Consider the following 27,089-nt stretch of genomic DNA (forward strand, 5'->3'; position numbering starts at 1 on the left):
GGCAAGACCTCCTGCAAGGTGGACGTCAGCCTCTGCCCACAACAGAGACAGCAGCAGACTCGTGCCTGGAACAACTTCTTTATTTCAGACCATCATTAATTCATCAGGAAACATTAACTGCCCCCACACGGCACAAATCGCAGGGAACCTCTTAAATGGGGGATGTGAAGCACTCCAGGAAGATGCTCCAGGAGAGGCACGAGGACTCCGTACGGCAGGCGAAGAGCGAAGCAAGTGGTATGATGCAACCCTGGTGTAGTGAAATAGCCGGATAGTAGGATGCGCTTGTCGTCGGCCTGATTCACAACACCAGCTGCAGCAACAATACCGGGGCCGTCCCGCGCCGGCGGCAGCTCCTGGGGGGCCACGAGCAGAATGAGGAGAGCGCTGGGGCCGAGATGCTGGTCCACTATTAAAGGCCTCAAATGAACCTTCATCTAGTTAGGCAGGGAATGGTTCGATGCTTAATACTTGGCTCCTTTTAAAGTTTGCCAAGGCACTGGATTCCTCCAGGTCTTTACTGAAGTTGTAATTGTCCCGTTTCTATCTCCGTTAAGTGGGAACCTACCGCCCTGGACGACACGGGCCACGCGAGCGGAGCGGGGATTTAGCACCGAACGCACTGCACCGAGCAGGGATTTAACACCGACCGCACCGCGCAGAGCAGGGCTGGTCTCCTCCACACGGCAGGGAAGGAAGCCTGGAAAGAGAAAAGAGGTGGTTATTCAGGGAGCTGCTGGCAGCCTCACCTGGTGGGCCAAAGGGATCACTTCCCATCCTCCTCCAGACAGCAAATACCTGACTAGACGAGCCAAACAGCGATAATGCTGCAAATGTCACTGTGAAAACACTTAGAAGAGAGCATTACTGGGGGAAAACACCAAAAAATGAGCTGAGAAGAGGACAGGACCCACCAGTATCTGCCAGCTCCATGGCAGTTTGTAGGCAGGGACCTTCGAGGCACGTTTCAGCAGATTCTCTGCTTGTTGGCAGACAGCAGCTAGCTGTCTTTATTAGCTCAATTTAGTTTTTACCAGCAGCCCACGATTAAGCTCTTGGCAGAGATTTAACTCCCCTCCTACTGGACAGGTAACATAAGCCAGACATTTACAATGAGCATTTCCAAATTTCCCTGCAATTCCCCTGCAATCCCAGAACACATCAACCAAGACCTCACTTGACAGAGGGCTTCAAGCTTTAACAGCTTCTAAGCTTTAAGCACTGTTAGGCTGATATCACGGCACTCATGGGTGTTTCACTACAGACGAGCCATGAGAACCCCGGACAACGGACCAGGATCCCCTGTATGTCACTGCTGCATCTGGGCAGGGACAGCACGCCCAGAGACATGCGCCTTTCACCCTCCTTTCAGTCCTCTCTAGCAACTCCAGTGAGCTGCATTCGATCCCAAGCAGCCAGCCACCCCCCAGGCTGCAATTCATCTTCTCCCTGCAGAGTCCTTATTGCAGAGGATTAGTCCTGCAGCAGGAAAGGGCACAGGCAAATTATCCTACATTTAATCTGCAGCATGAATCTGTGCTTTTTTTTTTTTTTTAGTACGCAGGAGCAGAGCTCCGCTGACCTCAGAGACATTTTGTCAGTTTATAGCAAGAGTAAATTCAGCTCTCAGATGAGAACCCATTTCTGCCATGAACTCTGCCAGGCAGATCACACCCGCTGACTCGCTCAGATGTTCAGTTTGGCCTTTGCGGGTTTGTCCAAGGATTCCCAAGCCCTCTATATGCACAAGGAGCATTCCCAATGTCTCAATTATTTACACAAAGGAAGCAAAACCACATCCTCATCGTGATACCTGGAGCAATGGCTAGAAATCAGGAATTGTGTGATGGACAAGCAGCAGCTCCACAACCTTTATGCAGGCTCCTGTGGAGCATCTGGAATTATCAGTTTTAAAAGGGCCGTGGTAAAGCTCACACCAAGGCACTCTCTTGCCCTCCGTGTCAACAGCCAGCTCTGTAGGACGTGGATGACACTAGCTTGGGAAAGGAAATGAGAAAATACTGCTCGAAGTAATTGCACATGGAAAATCGGGGTCACTCTTGATAGCCTTACATTACATAGGCAAGAATTCCTCCCTGTTATAAAGGGAGCGGTCGGTGACGATACCTTCAAGCAGGCTGCTCCAAACAACGTATGAATTTAATGACATCCCCAAAAAACCCTGCAGCAGATGAAGTTGAATAAGTAAGTTGAGGCACGAAGGTGCAGAGGGTTACCAACTCCACTCCCGCAGCAGAACGCCTGGGTCAGAAACCTGAGGGAACATGACCAGGTTTTTTTTTCCAGAAGAGCATGAAGACAGACGTCAGAAGGTGTGAGGCGGAGAGCAAACAGTGACATCTGGAAAACCACGGGGGTGCCTTATTCAGCATCTACCTCAGTGCAGCAAAGCCCGTGAAGCCGTGCAGGGAGCCAGGCTTGCTGAGTCCAGGCTGGAGCCCGCTGCTCCTGGGACCATGGGAGGACTGCTCTGCTGCCATATCCACCACCTGCACAGACCTAAGAAGAAATCACAGGGAATCAGCAGGAAATAAATGAACCCCAACTGTCCACAGCACCTCCTGTTACACCTGCAGCCTCTCACATCTTGTCTCAGACGGTGCTGGGCCTTACCTCCAGGGGGCTGGTCGCAGGGCTTGGAATCCCTGCAGGGGATTTGCTTCCTCTGCCAGCAGGCTGCAGAAAGCCCTTCAGAGCTTTTAGGACAACATATGAAACAATTCAGGTTCTGCTCAGCTTACAAGGGACCAGCACAAGAGCTCAGCTGAGCAGGATGGCAGGAGAAAAACAAGGTCCCACAAACAGCAGCTGTCTGCACAGACAGAGCATTTCGAGGCAGGGCGGCCTCCTGCCTTCCACCACAGGCTCTGGCAGCACTGTCCCTCTTGCTCGGGTCAGAGGCTGCCCGAGGACAGGCACGGGCCCGCTGGTCACTGCGGCAAGGTGCTCTGGTGCTGGGAGTAACCTAGGGACAGGGGCTGAGTGCCAGCAAGGAAAATTAGGAGCTGGCTTTACCCTGCAGGGCTGCACGTGGGGCAACCAAGGCCAAGCAGGCTTCTCTGCCAGCTTCAGGAAATGCTTTGCTCTGCCACCTACCTTCTGGGGACTCGGTCTCAAGAGCAGATGAATTTTGGAGCTGAGGTACACCGAGAAGCATTCACACAAATGCCAGCAAAATGAATCACCAGCAAAGCCCCCCACACTCACCTGCTGACGCTGCTGGGCCCACCAGTACCTCCCAGTAACTCACCAAACCCCCTCACTCGCGGGGTGATGTCGAGGCCTCTCATCTTCCCTTCCAGTTGGAGAAAGGACATGCTGCAGGACACGCTCCTAAGCCTGTCTGACCGACAGGGCTCCCCACGTCACCATCCTTCAGCCGAAAGAGCCTTGAGCATGCCACGGGACCTCTCAGTGCCACATGCAGTCCCTAGCTATGCTGCTGGGGTCCCCAATAGCCAGCTTGCTCAGGCCGTGAGACATGTTTTGGGGTGGTTTGGCAAGCCATTCCTGATGAAAAGGTTGGCTAGACTGACACTGCAACGTTTTTGGTAGAGAAATAACGAGGAAGTCAGTCAAATATCCTATAGTGCAGGTTACACTTACTGCAAGAAATGGACGTTAATTCTCCCCCACAATAACTCCACGTGCAAAGGCTGAAATCAGCTCCCACAATTTGTTGCCTATCCAGGAGTGCACATGTTCTCATGTCCCAGTAATACAAATGGAGCGAGGGTAAGACAGCACCAGTGCCGAAGGGTAGGTGTGTCGGGAGCAGTAAGAGCAGTAATTACCATTCCTCCCACTTCATTTCAAAGCTATAGTGAAGGCAGCGACATTCACGCTGCAGGAAAAAAAAGCTTGTAATGTATCAGGGCTTTCACACCAATTTAATTGTAGCTCTAAACACTTCAACTATGCCAAGGAGCCATTATTTAATGCCCCTCACTTGAATGGAACACAGGTTTCCCACAGAACCAAGAGCAGTACCTGTCCCTGCCCACAGCACCCACACTCAGACTCCTCGGGCAGCTTCCTTGCTTCCCCTGGGGAACTCAACATGGGACCGTTCTGAACTCGACTGTTAAAAACCCACGTGCCAATTACAAAACGTCTCCTGTCCAGATATACCTGTCCCCACTCCCAGCTGTTCCTGCAAAAGCTTGAGCAGAGCTCCAGGATTTGCAAAGCTGTGCAAACCTGAGGCACCCAGCAACTTAAACATAAACGAGTCTGCAGCACGCGGAGCTCACCTGTGTCACAAACACTGCTCCCCACAAGACAACGTGACAGACGGACGGCAGTACACCACGTGTGGTGTATCAAACACATTTGCAACATTTAACATGCATCCGAAAAAACAAAACGCCAAAAATTTCCCAGCTGAGCATTAAATCAAAGTTCTTACTCTGCACTTCCTCTTCCGCTACAAAATTGTTCGTTTACCTCCCTGCTGCAGAACTGACTTCTCTCTGCACGGCCCGCTTACTCACCGAGAATGATTTTCTAAATATAAACCAATTTAAAACAGAATTAATAAAAACTTAAAAACACACACAAAAAAAACAAACACTGAAAATGAAAATGTCAAAAACAAATAGAAATCAAAGAAATTTATTTCCATCAACAAAAATACAGGATACAAAACGGCACTGGTCCCACCCCTGGACACACTAACGACAGGCACAGGTTGCTGCAACCCTAAGAGAAGCTGCTCTGCTAGTTCATAAGGACCTCCATTTGCACCAGTCTTGCGTTCGTGTCTCCAGACGTTCTGTACGGGATCATTCCAGCGAACGTTATCAGGGCACGAGCTTGAGATCGAAGTTGCTAGAATAGAAAAATAAAGTGCAGTTACTGGAGTATCTAAAACACCCTGCAACACCATGAAAGCTGAGTTAGACACGAGTTAAGCACTTGCCTTTTCCAACAAGCAGATATAATCTTTATACTGGGAACTGCCCTCTGGGTAACGTAACTCCACAGGGGGATGGAAATCTGATTTGTTTCCCTTTCCAACCATTTTAAGCATGGTGAGTCGTCCACTCGCTTAAAAAATGCCCTTTTATTTAAAATTACCCAAGAAAAAAAATGTTTTCAATAATCTGGAGCATCACTGTATTGCAATCGTCTTCAATCTCTGCACCAAATGGTCTGTCCCTGAGCAACACGATTCTTTCCCACTTGGCAAAATAACAATAAAAAAAGGACCCTGCTGAAATGCTGCATTACCACCCTCAAAGCACAAGCACGACAAGCAAACTGGCCGTGCCACGCACACCCTGAGGTCTTTGGCCTCACCTACAACACACTGACAGCTCTTCAATCCGTAACACGACGAAAGGAAGCGTACCGAGTACCTGTGGAGGTTTGGCTAAAGTAACCAAAACCTCTTCTTGTGCACCCAGGAGGCTGTCGCAGCTGGAATTTAGGATTTTTTTCCCCATTTTTTTCCCCGTTAATAGATTAAAGGGAGAAATCAATCCAACAGCTGGCGGGCATCAGGAAGATACAGAAAGCCTGAATTTTTATGGCAGACCATGTAGACCGTTTTGTTTGCTTGCAGTGCTTTCCTTCTTAAATATTAGACAGCTCCAAATTACTCTGCTGGAAGATCCTACTGTTCAAATCCTCCCTCAGTCTGCTGACTGTGGGGAAAGCTGAAGCAATGTTGGTTGTTTTGGGCACGCGGACGGTGAACCTGACAGCAGGGACCGACAAACCGAGGAGTGACTGAAGGCCGTTCCGTGGCCAGGAACGTTAACAGCAGCTCTGATAGCCATCTGGGCAATTTCACCCCTTCTTCCGCGTGCTATTAAACCAGGCGGTTACCCGGTGGCAACTGATGAGCTTTGTAAGCTGATAAGAGGAAGAGCTGGGTTGCTCGGCTGATGGGATTGTTTCAAGACGCTGCATGGGGTAGGGAAGTAAGTTTTATTTAGCACTGAGACCACAGCCGTTTCATTTCATGTTTCCACTGTGCTGTCTGAAAGAGAGCTATGACTGTCTGCAAAGCCCCAGGGCCTGGCAGAAACACAGGGCAGAGCTCCCACCTTGGCCTGCATTCCTGTCTGGCTAAGGACAAATACCTGGAGCTGCAAAGAGCAGGGCTAGCGACTCAGCGCAGCACTCCTCCCTTCACGTGCTGCAGCTGAGGAGCGGCAGAAGGCAGTGCAGCACAGCAGAAGCCTCCCGAACAAGAAGCAGGACGGAGTCTGACCCCATTGCTCCCAGCTTCCGGTGCGGTTTCCAGAGCTGTTACCACCCAGTTAACGCCAAGGTACTGCCTGCTCAACAGGGTGCCTTAAAAGTCAGTTTCAGTGATGGTGACCCTTCCTCTTTTACTGCTTCCAAACGGGCTACACAGAGTTGTGTACATCACTTGTAACCTGCTGTGTTCTAGGGGACATCAAAATAGGTGGTGGTGGAATAACGCACATCGAGTTGTCTGGTTCTTAATGACATCTAAAGAGGCAAAACCTCTCACTGTGAATAAAAGGGCTCAGGAGCAGCATGAATTACCGTTCCCTTTATCTCTTTGGTAGCAATGATGTTGGAGCCAGTCTATTTTTAAAAGTCAAAACAAGAGGAGGGGTTGCAAGCAGCAGTCCTTCGGGAAGCAAGAACAGGGGTTTGCAGAGGTTAAGAGCGGCCCAGGGGTCTACGTGTTCTGGTGGCTGTAATTAGTTAATGAACGCGAAAGTCACTTGTGATTTAAAATAAGACCACAAACAAACCGGAATTCCATTCCTTTCATGACCTAATTTTGCCACCCCGATAATGCCCTTGGGCTGCTGCAGGGGGCTCATCACCCCAGTCCAGGCCGGGGAGCTCAGGCACCGCTGTCACACACTGGTGGCATCTGGGTCACGGCTGGCAGTGACAGCTTCCAGCGCCACAGTCTGGGCTCACTGCAATCTTTGCCTGAAATCTGACAAAGTGGATCAGGCCAAGTGGGACAGGACTTCGCTCCCTCATTCCCTGAGCCAATTAATGTGTGAATGTGCCTAGATGTATGTGTCAATATATGTATGTGTGTATTTATATATATAGAAGTCTCAGAACAGAGCTTAGGTAATTTCTTAGGTAATTTGTGAAGTAAAGGAAGATTCTTAAAAACCCGTCTCTGACTCCAAACTTGCTAATTTTTGAATACAGCACATTTTGACTTTGAAATGGAATAGGAGATGTTTTAGCAGAGAGCTTTACTGGGTCACAGGGCTCTACAGGTACTTCTCCCTCTCCATCCTGCCCCGGCTGTTGGGTGCACACGGTTCCTACAAAACTCCCTCTGCTCCCTACCTGCCACAGCAGGGTCCCACTTCGGGCAGTCGGCAGAGCAGTGCTGGGCACCAGAGGGCAAATTTAAGAGCTGTATGTTCCTACTCGGGGGGATTCTGCTCCCTGCTATGTGAAACAAGCCTCAGAGTTGGAACAGCTACTACCTCGTGTTTTCAAATTCCTCTGATGAATCTCTCTGCTCGGATGGATGTAGAGAAAGCCTAGGGATTTCAAAGACCTGCTCAAGGAAAGGTGCTTTTTTGCTTGCACTGTCTACTGGACAATGCACTGAGACCGTTAAAGCTTCTGGAAGACCAGACAGTGTTAGTGACTTCCCCCCAAATTTCCTTCCTTGCAGAGAAAGGAAAAGCTGCCTTTCCCACAAGGAAGTTCAAAAGAAGAAACTTGCCGAGCACAGCCTGCAGAAGCTTGCATCTGCCATCTCTGCTCGGCTGAATGGGGAAGGTTTTGCTGAAGGAACACCTCCCCACGTTTGAAATGCCCTCATTTCTTTCCACCTCTACATCCCCCAGCTCTTTCCCGGGCAGGGAAACTGGCACGATCTAGCTTCCCACTCCCACATTGTCAGAGGAGATTCTGCATGGCAGGGCAGCATGTCTTAAAGCTGTTCTTATCCTACCTTCCATGTATCCCTGCCCGATATTTTTCGGCACATGCAAACCAGGCAGCTGAGAGCTTCAAGCCTATAGATTTTCTTTAACTAATCCTACACCAAAAGATTCACGCTCCCTTCTGACATTATAATCACTCAACTATTTCTCTTATCACACCCCTGCGTGCAGACGCAGCAGGCACTTGTTCCCTCTGGTGGTTAAGCACTGCTTTTATTGCGCCCTGCAGCCAGAGATCCGCTCGTCAACCCCAGTGTCCTCTACCACCAGCGATGCCCTACTGCTACGAGATCCCACCGCAAGGCCAGCAGCTTGATTAACAAAACTTCATGCCTGAAGAGGAAAACTTTCGAGGGTGTTGAGCTCGATAAATCAGCTGTCATGCTACTCATGCTGAGATGACACCTGACAGGGTTACACCCAAACAGGTGGTAGATGTTGCTACATAAGGCACAACACTGCAATCACAACACTGAAATAAAAGGCTCACTTGAAAAGCAAGGAGCTCAGGCTGTTTGCTCAGAGCCATCCTTGTGAACACACAGAGCAGGTATGAGACTGCATTATCCTGGACTCACAACAGAATTTAAGGTGGGGAGAAGCTTAGGCAGCATGCATCCTTCTCCTGTTTTGCCAGTCTAGAGTCCAAGTGCAGTTGCAAGGCAGCATCCTGTAACTCACACATGGGCTGTACCCTGAAGACAAAAGCTGCATCGTTAACTCCCATCTTTAATTTTCTAAAGTAATTTTAAAATGCTACAAAGACTTCCACCAATATTGAAATTTACAGATCAAAGGCACTTTTGCAGATGTCTGAAGCCTGGATAAAATGCTGGCTGAGGCCCAAGTTGTTTTTCATTCTCATATAGGAGCTGATACATATTTCCTGATCTGTAGGGACAGGATGAGTGTTTTGGCCTTGATTTTTAAGTGCCTATGACAGCTTTAATATAGTAAGAGCTATGAGACCAAAACCCATGGCAGCTAAGCTGAGCTCATTTTTGCCTCATGGAGTATTTACAGGTGAGTGCCCACACACCAGTCTGTGTCCTTTAAGTGGTGTTATTAAGAGATCCCCATTTTGTGGCTGAAGGTGCAGCCTTCCATCCGTGGATGCAGGAAATGCTTCAGCAGCAAGTCCAGCAGTTCAGTCCAACTCAACGTTGCCAGCTGTTTAAACCAGACAGCCAGACCTAGCACCTCAGCACCTGAAAGCTGCTTGCACTGCTGCAAAGACAGCAGAACAACACTAGCAAAACGCTACAGCCATCCACCAAGTGGATATATTTGAAGGTCTTGGTGTGCTGCCCATGGAAATTTGAAATGTCTTTGAAAACGTCTGTCTGTGCCATTATGGAAGCAAGCCAGTGAGAGGAGTGAAGTGCCTTTCCCTGGGAAACGTGTTTTGTATGAAGAGGGCACTAACTCACATGAAACAGGTGGAAATCTGGCTCTTGAAAATCAGCTCAAGTTTAAAGGCAACATCATCAGCTATCCTAGAGACACCGCGCTGTTCACATCTGGCAACTGCTGAAGATCCCACCAAGAAGCAAACAGAATGCTTATTTCTCCTTGCTAGGATATATGTTGTTAAATATTGTTAGCTAGCTCTGTGCCATTCACAGCAATACCCTTTCTTTACACAAAGGTGAAGTTACAAGAGACTGGCCTCCGGACAAGTAACTGAAAAGGCTAGTTGCTTGAAACCAAAGACTGTTAGAGATGCCCAGTTAAAGTCCAATTCCTTGAAAGTCAGGGGAAAAGAAACTAGGAAAACTTGTGAGACAGTGGGGATTATAATCTTACCGAATCTCTGTCTTCCATTACGCGCTGGGGTCTGGCAGGAGTGGCAGGGCTTGTGCCTTTCATCCGCTTATACTGGGTGAACAAAATATTCATGGTTGCAAGCAGGACCTCGGATAAATTGTGCCTGATCTACACAAAGGAGAGAAAAAGAGAAGATGTGTTGCAATGACGAGCAGGTTGAAAGAATCATTAACATTGCTCATCAATGAGATCAGGTAACCAAGCAATGAGAGCTGTGGGTGATATTTCCTTATGTAACGGTCGTACGTTTAATGGTTACCCCTACCAGGACTGCATGACCTGGCAAAAAATGTTACCCATACTCTTGGGACAGGCGTGCATCTTCATGTTGGGCAGCAACAGTCCAGATAAAACACAAACACTTGTATACACACAGAAAAAAATAAATAAATGTCCAAATACAAACAAAAAAGAAGTCTAAAAGAAGTTCCTAAAGAGGAGTTCCACCTTCCAGTTAAAACAGTCCAAGAGCAGTAATAGACTTCCACTTAGGTTGTAGATGCGCACTCAGAACAGTAGAGGTGGAAGGCTTTGTTTTCTAGTAAATAGCCAAGGAAATGTAATGCTGAGGAAAGAAAAAACCTGATGCCATCATCCGTACTAAGAGGATAATTTCCCAAGTTTTCCAGGAGCATATTTCATATTTAATTTACAGCCCAAGGATTGCACAGCATCCCAGAAAACAAGTCTTGCTCGCAGTCACTGGTGCATGATTCATTGCTACACATAGGCAAACCAAAAGAACTAATAGCAAATCTTCACTTTTGCACAGTTGCTCTGACTTAGGCTGCTGTTCATTTGCCTGACATTCATTTCCCAGGTGACACTAACTGGTAGAGTAGCTTCTTTCAATTTAGTGTGATGCACACTAAATCAGGTTTGGAGAGCAGAGGCAATTATTAGTATTAGCACCCAGGTGTTGTTCCACAGAGGTGAATCTAACTACGCAAGTTCAAAACCATTCACATCTACAGACTCCTTCTGCAAAGTGGAGAAGAGATTTCTGAGCATGGTTTGTAGTGCTCCAAAGAGCAGCGCTACAGAGAAAGAGAAGCAATCCAAGACTCGCATGAATGCAAAATAATTCCGTCCAATTTCCTTTTAAAGAATAAGAATGATGAGATGAAATGGTTTTAAGAACCTTTTAACATGGAAAAGTATTTTGGAAGCTAAAAACAAGAGACACTACTTACTTCATCACTGAAATTCCGGAAGGCAGCAACTCTCTCTTCCACGCAATCTTGGCTAAGAGGTACAAGCTTCAGGCGTTCGATAATCTTCAAAAAGAAAAGCACGAATCAGGGTAAACAATCAATGCTCTATATATTCTATACTAGTAAAGTACGAAGTGTTAATGAGCTGCTCCCAGTTCCATTCAAGACAAATCAGTTCATTGCTATTTACTGGTTTATGCCCTGACTTTGCTGAGGAGGAGAAATATTTTGTTCAAGGACTAGAAAATATTTCCAGAAAGATCTTCCCAATTATCAAGCAACCAGAAAGAAACACATTTTTAAATTCCTATAGCATTGCAGCACCTTCTAACTCATTAAATGTAATTTTTTATTTTAAGTGATGTTATGAGACATCCTGGGTTTTCAAGGGCATTAGTAAGGCTGCACTTCAAACAGAACTCTTGAAACTTACATCAAAGGCTCTGTCAATGTGACCGGCATGATACTCATCAAAAAACATGATTAAGTCTAGCAGAAGGTAGAATGTGGAGTCAATGGATTTCTTTGCACTTATCCCCTGAGCTTTGTACCTGAAAGAAAATGTTTTACAATTTTATTGTGCAAAATGGCAACCACTTATAAGCATGCACTTGCAATTCTTTGAAGCAGAGACATCAAGCACAAGGACGGAAGTCATCTAACAAAGGACAACTTTGGTTTTCTTAACCAAGAGGCAGAATTTTCACAGGTTTTGGCTTTTCTTAAAAATCCTTTTAGTCGCTTTTAATTTTCCATCAAATCCAGCATTTGTCTCCTTTTCAATGTTTACACTTTCCATATTCACGGAGAAAACGGTGACAGAAACTCGGGCCCTGCAAGGCAAGTGCTGAACAAGGCTGTTTAACACGCTGGTTTACAGCAGACAATTCAGCAGCACAACTGCCTGCTTCAGGCAAAAAGCTAAGAAATGGATTAGATGCTTCCGCATGCTCTCTCTCTAGTTACACTTGCCAGAAGATGACTTGGAGAGCTGTCTGATTGCTCTTCTAACAGCACAAGCAGGCCAGAAAGAAGCTCCTTCCTCAAAGTAATAGTAAGGGTGGTCAAATGCATGGCACACACCCGCCTCGGCTGCTGCAGGAGGAAGCCAGATGCCCCTCAGCCTTTTCTGTTGGATATTTTCCCTGCTCCTTCAAAACACCACAAGGACGCAGAGAGAGCTCAGTGCCCAGAGGTGCTGACTGCAGCACAGCACATGGAGAAAGGCCCCAGTTACCCTGACAAGCTAATCAGGACTGTTCTGGCTTTGGAATCAATAAGGTTTGCTGCTGTGAAGTGGCATTATTGAGCAGTAATATTTGGTGCTCTCACACAGATCAAAGCAAGAACCAAAACAAAGCCCATCACAGCCTCTGCTGAAGCTTAAACTCAAACCATAGGTTTAATTCTCCTTAATGTTTGCTGGAGAATGAGGCTCTTGCTAAGTCAAAACGGCACCAATTTTCACTGTTTCCAGCCTAGCTAAAGGAAAGAAAAGCTGACTGAAGGAGTGGACTGGCAAATGTCACTTGTCAAAAGAGGAAAGGCAAAGGCCCCTGACTGAAATCAATACATTCTTCTATTTGTCTTTGCAACTTCAGAGTGCCTGCAAGCTTGCTTGGTTTATTTTTATTCACAAGAACATTTCAGGAAAAAGCAGCAAGACATTTCTCACAGGCACCTACATCTTGCCCTAGTAAAATATGGGAATTGTCCGTGGCAATCACTGTGACAAGATGCATCAAAAGAAGATGATTTAAGAAGTCCCAAAGCTAATAATTTTGCAATTATTACCTTTCAGAAGCTGAGAAGCAGCTTATTCCTAACCTCTAGCTGCTAATGAATCTTGAGCACTGATGTCTCTTAAGCACGTAGCCTAATTAACACACTGACACTGCAGATGATATTCCTTTTGGTCACTTCCACGTCTTGTTCTTTTTTAAGCACTGCACGTTTCTAAGTGACAGGTTGTGGAAATGAGGTCTGTTTATGATGGTCACATACATGCTCAACTTAAATGTCCCCTTTTCATCTTGCAAGCAGTTTGTTAAAGCAGCAGCAAAACAAAGTTTTCCAACAGCCCACCTTCCTGCTCTGCTGTTACAACTCAGAATTACTGGGTTTGTAGCACTCTCCTAATACTGTTTCCAACTATGGAATTGTGTGCAATGAATCTGCAACTTTTGTTAATGATGCTTTGTTTTAAAAATCACCTAAATCACATAATTAATTTTATTTAGTGCTCCTTAATAGACTCCATCTGCCAGGTAGCAATCCCGTAAATCCCTTTTCCTTATTCACCTACAGATAAAGCCTCTTGACACGTTTACCTGGCCTGCCTCTGAAGATTACCTTCCTGGTTTCAGTACTGCAAGCAGGACAGGGTAAATTGTTATATTTTTTGCCTTCCTGAATACCTTGCTGCAGATACGAGCCTTAGGCTGACTCGGGTCAGGTCCTGACCTCTTGTCTTACCTCTCCGCAATCGAATGGGCCATGTTCTTCAACCGCTCTTTGTTCGACTGGGGGGTGCTGATCTGAGGAACGACGGGGCTGAGGAGCTTGTTCATCAGTTCTAAAACTTTGTCAGGGTTCTGTTGAGGTTAAGGTTGCACACAAGTAAAAGGAACATAACAGGATGTTAAAGTCACTGAAAAAGCAGAAAGATTATATCCAGTGGTGCCCTGTGCAACCTCAGAGATGTCTCCCTCCCACAAATAGTCAACATCACTTCAGCTGTAAGCAACGCAATGCTGTTAGCTCATGTGAAATAGTATTGAAAAAAGAACCATAGAGCACATAATTTCCCCCCCTCAAGACACTAGCTATTGCTGTAACCCCTTTTTTCAAATATATTTCAAAAGGAAACAAGAACTCATTACAAAGCCCAGCTATTTTAGAGTTCGGTTCACTGTTAGTTCAATTGGAAGAGTACACCCCAGGTAAGTCACTTTACTGGCCAGGGTAACATCATGCACAGTGCAACCAGTCCAATAGATGACATTGATCAAGAACCTGGGATGTCCTAAATCAGAATGGGTTGGAGAACAATCTATCCATGTTTTCTCAAATAAACCCTCTTTAAGCAGTAAAAGGCTGTGCTCAAACTGCACAAATAGTCTACTGGAATAAGGTAAATCAATGAGATGATGTTTAACCTCCTAATCACAGTCAATGTGTTTGAAAAAAATGGTGAACCAAGTACTTATTTAAGGCAGCACACAGAAGATAGTTACCTTTGCAAGGTCATATAGTTTTGCAGCTTCTTCAAACAATCCTTTATTTTCTGCTGCAGCAGCCACTTTGTTAATAATAGGTTTTGTGTCACTATTAAACTTGTCTATCACTCCAGGCTACAGAGATGAGACAAAACGAAAGGAGAAGAGAGAATAGAAATCAGAGTGCTTAAAATTCCTTAATATTCTGTCAAGTGTATTTCAAGACAATGAATATTTTACACGTTGGATTAAGACTAGAATCCATGGGAACATGCAAAAGGACCATGTTAAAAATAGAAGGAGCTCTTGTGAGACTTTCTCCAAAAGAGTCAGCGTTGAGACATTTGCAGTTTCAAAGTTGTTCAAAATGACCCAGACAACAGGTCAAATAATAAATTATTTTAATTTGCTGATGACACTTTACAGGGAAGAAGAAAATATGGAAACCTTCTGCATATAACATGCCAGGGTCTCCAGGGTTGCTGTTTCTGTATATTGACTTGACAGATTGCAAGCTAGATTTTACACTGACAAAAGAAAGTGTCACAAGAACTGTAAATGAAACAATAAACAAGTATAATAGAAGAGATGAAAAAGGCAATAATACCTGGAAAGGAGTTTACTGTACTTAAGGATGTAAAAGTATGATTACGCTATCAAGAAGAATTTATTTAACTGTGATTGCTAAATTCTGGTTTCATACTAAAGGAACACAACACAATTACATTTAAAATGAATTGATTACAATCAAGCAAACAGGATTCATCACCAACGCTATAATCTAAAAAACTATATGTCTTGGAAAGAACAGTGAAATGAAAAATAATTGGTAAAGAAGATTACTGAGTTAACCTAAAGTGTGCAATCCCACGGCTTTTAAACCAACATAACAAAAATATGCAAAAGAAAACCCTGCCAGAAATCATTATTTTTTTTTTGACAGTGGCAATGATTGAAGCATGAGCCCTAACCTTAAGTTTTAACTGATTCTGGAGTGTGCTTGATGTATGAAGCAGAACAAGTTGCCGCAGCGCACAGTAAAACTTCACTGATTATCCAAAATGTTCTATTATTTGCATGCACTCTCCTCTTTACAGGTAAAACCTTAAGGCCTCCTTTACCTTCTAACTATGTAAGCAGTGATGTAACCTGTGATGGCAGGTCATGGATTATTCTGTAAAAGGATCTGATACTTGAAAAAAACAGTATTTATTCAAACACGGCAATAATTTGCCTGTTAAAAAATGAAGAAAAGCTGGATAATCTCATAACTACTTTGGAACTCACATGTGATTTGTGCTTTTTAGTATTAAAATAGACACGTCAATTATTAACTCACCTTTCTACTACCATCATTTTCCAGTTTTCCAAGAATCATGTCAAACTATATCCACAGAGATGTAAAGCAGCAAAAAAGAAAACAAAAATAGATGAATTGCATATATTTCACAACATATTTACTAAGTACAAAGATGCAGTTGTGGGTGAATTAAAAACAGGGATTGACATCAAAATTAGTATTTGTATGTAAGTAACACAAAAAGACCTGATTAAGTATTTTAAACGTACTATCATTGCTATCATCTCCCCCTCAGCTAGGTCTGCATCAGGCAAGAGGAATAAACAAAAGCTGTCTTGCCTAAGGAAGTGTTAAATGAAGAAATGAATTTCAATTTAAGTGAGAAAGTACAACACGGACCGACATACCTCTCTGCTTTCGATTACTAGTTCACTAACACAACGCAAGAACATATTCTCTCCTTGGCTGTCCTTCTCATTCCTACAAAACAAACGGGAGGAGGGAGGAATTTTTACAAGGACTTCCCAGATAATAACTAAGTAGCATCACTAGAAGAAAACTGAGAGACATATGGGTTCCTACCTGAGAAAGTAAAAATACTGCAGGGCTTCTCTTGGATCCGTTGATTCGAATTTCCGGGTGTAAAGCATCAGAAGTCGCACAAAATTGAGACGCCTTACAGCAGGAGGGTCACCAACCTCATGGCTTACTGCAACATCAGAAACAACACAAATGGAGTAGGTAATGCCAGCAAATGTTGATCTGATCTTCATCTCAACTTAGTCAGAGACATAATCCAGAGCTCTAATGCAACTAAAACAAATAACTTTTAGGAGATTGTGCTGATAAATGTTGTTTGTTTGGTCAGTTACATAATGCTGTGGTGTCTACAGGGGCTGAAAAATATTCTATTACTGTAAATGTGCAGGACTTACATAGCTGTGCGCTCTGCCCAGAAGATTTCAGGAGCAATTTTAACTCAAACAGGACCAAAGCAACATGAACAGCATGACAACGCAAACGCTCTGTCCGAAATAGAAAAGCAATCGCAGCTTCGAACTGTGCTGTCAAGAACAATACTTGGAAGTAGAGGAAAGGCTGGTGGTTCACTGCAAAATGTGATTCACCTGAGAAAACAAATACACACACAGAGCTAGTGAAAATGATTTCACAATCAGATCACTGACAGGGGATGCTTCTTGTCACAGTATACGTTTATTCAGTGCCAACAGAAATAAACACACTAGACAAAACTGAATACCTAATCATACATCAGTGGCCTATCTATAACTGTTCCTCTGCAAATATATCCTCAAAGACATGCCATAAAAACATTCAGGAAATGAAAGAATAAAGTTACTCAAAAAAGTTCATTGTTTTCTTTCTTTTCAGACAGCTATCAAGTCTGACTGGAATAGATTCCCTGTTTGCCACAACTTTATATCTTCATTTATGTGTATGCCAAGCAGACCAAATAATGTTATAAACCTGAATTTTCCTACTCAATGACACCAATAGTAGCTTATTATATTTGTTTTCTATTCAATTTTATCTGGGTGTAAGTCAAGCTGCAAACTACAAAGGTGTAGAGGATCAAATTCTGTACGTTTCTGATGGTCCAAATGACCCAAGTTTCATCGATCAACAGATGGTGATGCACAAAGATACTCTCTTGGGCCATGGTTGTTCCTAAAACTTTCCAAAGTGTAAAGAACTGTGATTTGGATCCCTTGCAGATTACAAATGATAATTTAAGGGAAACAATGGATATATGCAGAGAAAAGCTTTGGAAAGACATGCCTGCATTAGGTAATCAATACTCTTCTGTATTTTAAAACCTGGAAGCTTTGCTAGAAGACCTTTGCATATAAATGGTGAAGGAAAGCAAGCCGTAATTTATAATGGATACAGCCCAAACAAGACTAGTGTTGTTTATCTAGGAATATTCACCCTCTGGCCTGATGAGAACACACTGAATTCTTTCATCATGTTTTACTGAAATCTGCCATTCCTCTAGGGAAACTCGCTGCTCATGAACTCTCTAAAGATGCCTGTGATGGAGAGTTAGAAGCTTTACATGCAGTCCAGGGTTTGTGTAATAACAATTCAAAAGTGCCCTAAGGAGAACAGCAGAACCTCAGTGGCACATCTCTTTGGGGTTTCTTACCATAGTCCTCTAGCAGCTGCTTCTGGAACTGTGATAATGTTAATCGGTCTTGCGCAGAGCTTGCACCATCGTCATCAAAACACACTTGGTTCAGCTAAAAACATAAAAAAAAAGTATTTCCACTTCACCTTGCACAACGGATGCATTCAGAAACACATGCAGATACAACCCAAGTCCTTTTGCTTCCATCCATTCCAAACATGAATACAGGGACTCGGAATACCCACTGATAATTAAAATTACGATTGTTATCCCTCCATTTTAAATATATCATTTTATTCCCTCTCTTCAGTGGATATTGATGAGTACCCATCGTGCCTCCAAAACTCTAAGAACATTGTCTATTGGAGACAAGAACATTGTCTTCCTATCAATTGACGCTGACATTTCAGCCATAATCCATTCAGAAAGGAAAATTTACAATGGATCCTCACTGTAGCAAGCTAACGTTACTTGTAAAAAGAGCTGATGAAGATCAGTATGAAATAAAGAACACGACACTTCAAAAAAAAGAAGTGTCCCCAGGTTAGCACCTGGATAGTACAGAGGGTAAGAGTAGCTCAGTGACTCGAGCTCCCAGCCCTTCACTATCTGCAGACCAAGTCACGCACATCATATTGGTGCAAAAAATGGACCTGGAATTAAGGGAGGTTAGCAGAGCTGACATGTAGCATCATACAGAGTTGTTCTTAAAAAAGAAAAGCAAACAAAACAAACAAACAACCACCCCAACATCCACACTTACTTTTAGCCAAAGATAATCTTCCGTTTTATCAGCAACTTCACTCTGGTTATCTGTAATGTCACAATGGCCAATAATACAATAAACAGCCCTCTTGTACGGGTCAGTGTTGTTCCTCAGAGCTCGTCTGTAATGGAGACGTAGCTTATTTTCTGTGGCAGCAGATAATCTAAGGGATAAAATTGAAGGAAAAATATAAGGCATTTAGGAAAAGATAAAAAACCCATTGCCCCCTGTCTGAGGAGATCTGGACAGAAATCAATATAAAAAGCTGCATATTCACAGGAAAAGCATACTGGAAGATGTTTCTTGCACTATTTACCATTGTAGGTAAAACTATCACTTGCTAAATTAATTGCCTAATTAAAATTATGAGGATCATCTTCAAATGCCCATTGCAAGAAAAATCAGAGGACAATCACTTTTGGAGGGCATTAATACTGTGGTAGGTGAGATATTGTCTAACCCTCTGCAATTTCAACATTTCAGAGAACGTTAGTTTTGAAACATACATTTTACATCTTTTCAAACAAAATTCTTTCACTGTGGAGATTTCTAGACTTCAAAGCCATAAAATAATATATGCACACTTCTTACGTGTAATTTAGGTAGGTAATAAAAACACCAGGAAGCTATCACCACCAGAAGAGAGAGACCTGAGTCTTTTATCGAACTACCAAGGCACAATTTCACTGCTCCACAGAAACTTCTACCCCTTAAAGATCTTGCTAAGTTTTCAGTTACCTTCTATCTTTACTGTGCATGTATTCCTGAAACCAGGTTTTAAACTCTCCCAGCTGGTGCTGTGCCCGTTTCACCACATGCATGGCCGCATTCAGGTCTCCACAGCGCATGCAGTAGTAGATCAGTGCCCAGACAGGATGGCCTTCCACCTCTCCGTCCTGAAAATGAAAGATATTTTTTAAAAAAGCAGCCCATTTCAATTATTATTTGCCTAGCTTATATTTCTGCCCTTATGCACCAATCTGGGTAAAAATCTTGTTTGTGGTACAGGAGTCAGAAGAGATTGTGAGGTTTAAGTTCTGTGAAAGCTGTGCACATTCTAGCAGCGAAGGACGGGATTCTCTTCTGCTTGCCCAGATTTCAGCTCTGGATGAGGATCTGGCAATCCTCTAACTAGCATTCAGATATCCTCTCCACCCAGGAAGTCAATCTGGATTAGGCAACTGAGGTATTCAAAACATTGGTAGTGAAACAGAGAGATACCAGACTAATTGTATATCAGCAGGTAAGCAAAGGACAGCTAGTCTCAATTATGTTGGTTTTACATATTTATTATTCAACTTGTAATTTTTCAGCCTAGCCTGCTTATTTGCCTTGTTGATTTTGTAGGTGCGCAGCTGTGCACTTTCTACTCTGTGAAGATAAGCAGGATTTTATTCAGATTCCTAAATAAAAGGCTACGATTCAGATTAATGCATTCCATATTTTGTCATCAACAACCCTTGTCACCATCCTGTAAGTGGAAAAAATAGAAAAAAGCCAAGCAGGGAGAGTATGTTTCTGCTTTTCTGAAACATCACAGCAGAGCCTAAAACTTGCTTGTTCCTATTTAAAAACACCACCATAAGAAACCACAATTCCTGGAATTTAAAATTCTCAAATTACTGAGCACCGCCATACACCTGGGGCTAGCTCTGAACGCAGTCAAACTGATTTTATCTAGCTTCCATTTTCCTAACAGAAAATTCTAGAAAAGGAGTAAGAGCCCACTGCTTTGAGAACTGTTGAAACAGTAGCAGACCATCGGAGGCTGCACGAGTTTCCCGGCTGTGCTGGAACATACAGATGTGTTGTTATTTTAGCCCAGGTGCTGAAGGTGGTGGACGTACCTGGAGACCGGGGACAGGTGCAGGCAGTTTGATGTTCAGGTAACTGCGGACCAGCTGGTAGGTCCCTGGAACTCCACCCAGCTGAGCCTGGTGCAGGTTTCCAAAGACAGTCATGAAGGTGTAATTTTTGTAACTGAAAAGCAAAACAAAGACATGCAAACAGACCGAAATTTACTTGTTGGAAAAAAACATCCATTGCTTTTCAAACCCACCAGAATAAGCAATTTAGAGGAAATTACCGTGATGTTTCAAACATTATCATTACAGCAAAATGAGGCAAAAACTTCTGTTGATTTAGGAAGATGCAGTATTCGGCAGTCTCAAGAGAAACCACATTTGGAGCCTGTGGTATACTGCTCCAGGTTCATCTCTCTGTTATGAGGTTCCTCTCATTAGGGTCTCTCAGAACTAAGTTAAACTCAATCACACAGCTGCCAAAAAAACTTTCCATGCTACTGCTTTTCTAGTCGGTGCTGTCACAAAATAACACTTAAACACACTGCAGTTGTGTTTCTCCTCTTCCCTGCCCTCTGGAGGAAGCAAGCCTGGGGGCCACGGACCTATCCGAGGGAAATCACCGAGAAAGAGAATTTGAGAGACTGGTAAAGGCAACTTTGAGAACACTTTCTAGAAGGAGTCAAAGCCTTTAATCAATGTAGGTCAATTTAACAAATATTGAATATTTGTTAAATATTTGTTTAGAAGCAGGAGTCTCAAAAGTCTGCATGGTGAAGGAATATCTATACAAGTTGCAGCAATAATTTTGTTGAAGTTCTTCCTCCCCCCCAGCACAAAACCCCCTAGTGCACGTACAGTACTTCCTACTTTGGCTCCTAGCTACAGACCACTGAACTATTAGACTAAAAAACTCTATGCCTAATGTAAGCAAGCATGAGCACACCTTTGTAACTAGTATTATGGCTGAGTTAAGCCCAAGCTCCTCAGGGTTTAAGATCACACCTGCTCCAAGGAATTGATGCAAGGGCAGCTGTTAGCTGTGTTACATCTCCTCCCCTTACACGTGAGGGACTGCAGAAGCATGCAAACACCCCAGAATCAGGGTTTGCTTTGCCAGTTAGCCAATTCCTGCTTGGAAGAAATAAAAAGCTACAATGCAAGGCACACAAGCTTAGAAAGAAATCAAGTCTGAAGAGCTCAGCTTCTGCCCCTGGGAGGGTTTGGGGAGCTCTATGTAACCACACGCCTAATTTCAGCTAGCATTTAATGGGACTGTGACAACTTAGTGAGTTGGTATTTGGCAAATTGGGTTAAGAGTCTAACAGGCTCATCACGCAATGCTGCGACTGAAGAACTGGGAACAGAAGACTCTTCTGATGTGTCAAGGCTCTCTGCGCGCAGACAGGCATGCCGCCAGCACCCCTGGGTGACGAGCGCTGATGAGGAGCTGCAACCAACCGTTAGGGGCAAAGAGGCTGCGCCAGAGGAGAAAACATCTCTTCCCAGTGTGCTCTGTCAGAGCGCAGCGCATTCAGAGCTCAAATGGTGGAGCTGTACCTGTAACAAATGCCCACGCACTACACTGCATCTATTGTTTGCTTTCCACTGCTGAACTATCCTGCTAGCGTTACATTGGCAGCTATTTGGTAAGAGACTGCAACATCCAGGTTTGTGGGCACACGTGCAGGGAGCAGCTAATACTGCCAACAGGGGGATTCAGCCTTGGCTTTCTCTCTGCAGCCTGTCTGCTCCGTGGCCTGCAACTCTGCAAGCACTTTGCTGGTCAAGGAGCTTAGGTCCCTGCGATACTTGCTGCTGCAGACAGTAAGCCTCTTTCCAAAGTCTGAAAATCATTGCTCGATGTCTCAACTGCAGCCCCTTGAAACGTTACAAAAAACTTTCAGTGCAGAAATGGCACGATCAGAACTTGACTCATTGCAGCAGATATGCTCCCCCAGTGCTGTCCTCATTTCTACCCAGCACCAGCTCCTGACAGGTAATCAGCAGTCAGAAAGGGAGCATGGAAAATGAGAAATTTGTTGTAGAGGGGGAACAGATCTCTTTCCACAAATGAAAAATCTTCACATATCAGTGTGACAGATACAAAATCTTTAAAGGCAACACTGAAGAAAGAATTAAAGATCTTTTTGTCTTCTCAACAAGCTCCCAGTGGATTCGAGGCCTTTTTAGTTAAAACAGTTTTTAACTAAAACAATTTTATACTCAAGTGGCTGCTCTAAGCCCCTTAGAACAGAAAAGACAGGCAACAGACACTTCTTGTGAGCAGCACGAAGTAACTGACTCGTTAATATGCTTGTGTGTATTAACAAGTCATTCTGGCTTATTAGGGAAATCTGTCAGACTGTTACCCAGAGCATTCGCCTTACCTTTGTTCGAGGTAGTTCAGAGCCTGCCTCACAAAGTCCATGCGCACCTCCAAGTTGGTGCGGACTTTCAAGATGTCGCTAGCAGAAACCAGGCGAATGTCGGTCATTTGTTTCACCATGGCCCACAAGTCAGAGATGTTCTGTGAACAAACGTTCCACACAACAGCGATTAGCACAGAGGTGAACAACCCTGTTTTGAGCTACGTGGTGTTTTGATGCTAAAGCAGAAGTATAAAGACGTACTGCAGGGGAGTAATTTCAGCCAGTTTAGATTTGTAATGGAGATACTGGATGCAATCCTGAAGGTAAGCCCCTTCTGTCCTGCAGAATACAAATTTCACAGGCTTCTCTGCATAATGCTTGTGTAAGGAGATGGCTATAAATATTTTACCTGCAGTTGTCAGCCAGTACTAACGATTTCCCAGACTAGGCTGGGTATTAGGTGCTCAGCTTCCTTCCCCATTTCCGGCTCATGTATCCCACTCAAAAAATACCACATCAGCTTTTCACATAAGTGATTGCTCTGGTTGTCATTGGAAAGCTGTGCAATCAGCTGTGATGTGGCATGTCTAGAGGATTTAGACAAAGACTCAGTTACAAAAAGAGGCTGAAAACCATCCAGGTCTGCTCATTCCCAGGGATGTATCAGTACAGGACTAGAGTATCCCCGCTGAAACGGCAAAACCCTGACAAGTAACAGCACTGCTAGCTTCAGCAAGGGCAGCTGTTTGATCGCGGTGCTTCAAAGCAGCAAGAACATTGAAACTCACCTTGCTGTCCCTAGCAAAGCGAACAGAGCTGTTCAAAGCAAAGAAGCACATCTGTAATTTAGATCCGACCCGAGCATTTGCCTCTCAGCTTCTGAACAGCTTTTTGCTCTCTCTATTTGCAGTCTTTTCACGACATGACCCTTCTGCAGTATTTTCCCCTGGGCATTTCTAAAAGGTGGCCAGGTTTGTGCATTTGTTTTTTTGGGGCGGATCAAGGCAATATAATTAAATGAAAGGGGGGGGAAAGAAAAATCGATGGATCATCGATTTAAAGTCAACCTTGCAGACTTTGGCTGGCTTTACACCTTGCTGTCAGACCCTACTTCAGTCCTAGTGGAGACTGATTGAAGACCCTTCACCTACAGCTAAATATGTTCACAGGATATTAGATCACATTTTGGAAACAGAACTCAGTAGAACCCATTTAAAATGGAAAGCATCTTTTTTTCCTCTGACAGCTCATCACTCACGACAGGACACTACAATAAAACCCGTCTCTTCTCTTCCCCATTTGTTAAGAAATTTTCACCGTGACCACGTTCATCACAGGTGGGCCCTGCTGGACTAGAGAAGATTCCAGTGTTGACTGTGTGTTTTCTGTGGAGCCATGCAATTTATTTATTTTTTTGGCAATATCAGTATTTTTCCACCAATGTCAGCAGGCTGTTAATCACAGCTGAAAACAGCTTACACACATTTCCTTGTGTTAACTTATTGGCAGTACCTTATCATCCAAATCTACAACAGCAGCACAGAGGTCCACCAGGTTAGGCTGCAGATGTCCGTTCACTATCTTCTCGTTATAAATATAAATCTGAAACACATTGAAAGCAAGTTTTAACAACTCATACCACCCTCCTTCCCCCTCCCCAGCCACGGCAGCAGAATCTGACCCAATTTCAAGAGCTGTCCCCAGCAAGTCCCTTCTGCCTCCCTCCCACGTTAGCTGGTTGTCATCTGCATGGAGGAGGAAGGGACAACGGCGCAAACCTCCACAATACCCCGAAGCCTGCCTGAAGGCCAGAAGCAATCCACCAGCTGTTCAGGGGTTCTGAACAGCAAAGCACTGCACTGAACGCCACGTTAGACTAATTGGAGCTCATTGCTGGAGGACAAAGATTCACAAAGAGATGTGACGACTGAATGGCAGTGATATTCCCCTACACAGCAGCCTGATATAACAGAAACGGAATTTTACTGTTTTCTGCTGCAAGAATTCAGGGAGCAAGGAGATGAAAACAGAAAGCTGGTCCTTTAAAACCTGCTCCTAGACATACCCCCTGCACTGTTTTAATGTAAATCTTGGTCTCCGTTTACCTACTGGGATTGTTTATTCTATTCTCATCCCAGCTCCCTTTGAAAAATAACCATTCCCAATGCCAGAAAGGCACTGCTGTCATACTCTGAGTCCTTTCTTCTTGCAAACACTGCTGCTTCAACGGTTCCAGCACGCGAACAAGGTGTGGAGCTCAGGATTGAAAACAAAATTTAGCATCAATGAAACCACACAGACGGACACCGCTGTGTTTCTGGGAAATAGTTTAAGCTATCCATGAAGAATAATTATTCCAGTGTAATTAAAACACATTTCATGGCTGACGGCGAGCTGCAACAGCATGGGCTCCCAAGGTCTCCCAGCTACTCGCTAACATGCACAGGAGCAGCTTTGAAACCCAGATTTTCCTGCACTCAAGCAGGGTGGAGGTGAGAACAGCTCGGCCAGGGCAGCTTCTCCAGAGGGCAGGCAACGGCTGCAAGAACTGTGCTGCAGGCAGAAACCAGCACTAGCACTGCCAGAAAAGGTGAGTTTTCTACATCCACAAAACATCCGGGAGCAATGCTGATAGCCTGAAAGCATGGGTGCAATCATACCACTTGAAAGACCCTTAGATGCAGGATTACACTCGAGATGGAACGAATTAATGCACTAATAACAACCACTAAATCAAATATACACTTGATCAGCACAACCATGCACCTTATTTTGTGATTCATTTCCTCAGTTACTGAACGCAGACACAGAAAAACAGATGCACAAGCTGCTATCGAGCTCAGCAAAGGCTGAGCCAAGGCACACAATAACAGTAATTGTGTGCAAATTAGGCAGCGCTTTGTCTACGCGCTTCTACATATTCCAGTTGGAAAAATCAAGTCCTTCTCTTTCATTTTGTTTCCAGAAGTGCTGGTAAACAGATCAGCTCAAATAACAAAAGTAACAAATTGGTTATGTAAAGGTTTATCAATTCCCTCTGAAAATTTTCAGAGGGAGCCTAATGCCACCAGACATTAATTCATAGCTGCTGCACAAAAGCTCCTCATGATTGATCCTATTAAAATGGGATATAATTTGACAAATATCAGGATTAAGACTTCAGCGTGTTTTCCCCTATATGCAGACATCCGAAAAGTGATCTTCCTTCCACACGTGAGAATAAAGGGCATGTAACTCTTTGTTTGCGTAATATTACACTGTGACATGAACTCCAAAAAAACATTTTTTGAAAGGTTAAAACTTTTAATTTACTGTACGAACATAAATGACTTCTACAGTCACATATGTTGCTCCGGATCTCCTTTTGACACAAATCCTGTCGTAGACAGACGAGCGCATTTCCAAAAATGTCAGGCTAACTTGCTGTATTTTCAATTGCATTTTAATCCCGGGCAGATGTCTTCATGCTGTACCTCCCGTATCTCTTTACACATTACACTCACAGATTTTTATTTTCCCACCTCTATGCAGAGAACGACGCTCAGCTATGGGTGTTTTGTTCCTTTCCAGCACACTCACCTGCCGAGCATATGCCATCTCCATGCTGTCCAGGGAGCTGCGACCTGGAGGGCCTGACTCACCAGCGTAGCTGGGCTGTTTAACAGGAAGCATAAAGGTTATTAAATGTTTGCTATTTTTTTCTTCCCCAATACAGCCAAACCCTGTAGCCTGTAGATTCAATTTTAGTCATCTGAGTGCTTTATACAGAGGATATAGAATTACTGCAACACATTTAACCAATGTATCTGCTCCTAAGGTACAGCAAAAACACCTCTGCTGCTGACACAACTTCCCAGGTTCGGCAAGGAAGAGGCACCCTGTCACTGCAATCCCCTATTATCTTCCCAATATAGCTTCAGCTTTCTCAAGTGACAGAAATCCTGCTTATTCAGTGCGCAAACCAACCATTAGCTCTCCAGAATTAGGACATCAGCGTGCCTCATTAGCATCTTGTAATTTTAATTCTTTGCTTTTGTTTTCTGAAAGGTTGCTTATTGGCATGCTCGGTATCTCTCTGAGAAGCATCCAGTCCAAACCTCCATGGCAGCGAGGAGGCAGGCTGTGACAGACCAGCTCAATGGATGCAGTCCAGCAAATCTGACACTTTTTTTTTGCCCCGGTGCCATGACAGTGACACAACGTGGGGCTGGAGCATGCAATTATCTGCTGAAAAATGTCCTGGTGCTGCTCAGCTGGATGAGGAAGAAGAAAACTGGCAGTATACTGACCTGAAAGTCTTCCTACCCAGAGAGTCTACACAACCGTTGAAATATTTCCACTGCAGAGTTAGAGGACAGCTGATAAGAGTCATGGCATGGACGATTTGTATTTTTATTTTTTTTTTGTAAAGCTTGAAATAGAATACTACTGGAATATTCTAGTGCCATGCAGCCATTCTTACAAATGCTCCCCACAAACCACAGGTATGTTTTCCGTATAGCCACCA

At 44.1% G+C, this 27,089-nt stretch overlaps 1 protein-coding gene across 4 annotated transcripts in view; it reads right to left on the minus strand.

The window, feature by feature from the left end:
• Positions 1-71: 71 nt before the first annotated feature.
• Positions 72-27,089, minus strand: part of NUP93 (nucleoporin 93) — an 82,859-nt gene continuing 55,841 nt past the window's right edge. For all 4 annotated transcript variants that reach the window (XM_035336366.1, XM_035336369.1, XM_035336367.1 and 1 more), the window contains 17 exons: positions 26,162-26,236; positions 24,095-24,184; positions 22,601-22,740; positions 20,256-20,388; positions 19,147-19,304; positions 18,406-18,571; positions 17,661-17,754; positions 16,429-16,620; positions 16,076-16,202; positions 15,901-15,973; positions 15,533-15,577; positions 14,212-14,328; positions 13,451-13,569; positions 11,409-11,526; positions 10,955-11,038; positions 9,741-9,869; positions 72-4,851 (listed from right to left, as the gene is read on the minus strand). In XM_035336366.1, the coding sequence (XP_035192257.1) occupies positions 4,741-4,851; positions 9,741-9,869; positions 10,955-11,038; positions 11,409-11,526; positions 13,451-13,569; positions 14,212-14,328; positions 15,533-15,577; positions 15,901-15,973; positions 16,076-16,202; positions 16,429-16,620; positions 17,661-17,754; positions 18,406-18,571; positions 19,147-19,304; positions 20,256-20,388; positions 22,601-22,740; positions 24,095-24,184; positions 26,162-26,236 (1,971 nt within the window). In that variant the 3' untranslated portion in view covers positions 72-4,740. The remainder of the gene's footprint in view (positions 4,852-9,740; positions 9,870-10,954; positions 11,039-11,408; positions 11,527-13,450; positions 13,570-14,211; positions 14,329-15,532; positions 15,578-15,900; positions 15,974-16,075; positions 16,203-16,428; positions 16,621-17,660; positions 17,755-18,405; positions 18,572-19,146; positions 19,305-20,255; positions 20,389-22,600; positions 22,741-24,094; positions 24,185-26,161; positions 26,237-27,089) is intronic.

This window comes from Oxyura jamaicensis, chromosome 11, assembly GCF_011077185.1.
Source record: "Oxyura jamaicensis isolate SHBP4307 breed ruddy duck chromosome 11, BPBGC_Ojam_1.0, whole genome shotgun sequence".
Classification (NCBI taxonomy): domain Eukaryota; kingdom Metazoa; phylum Chordata; class Aves; order Anseriformes; family Anatidae; genus Oxyura; species Oxyura jamaicensis.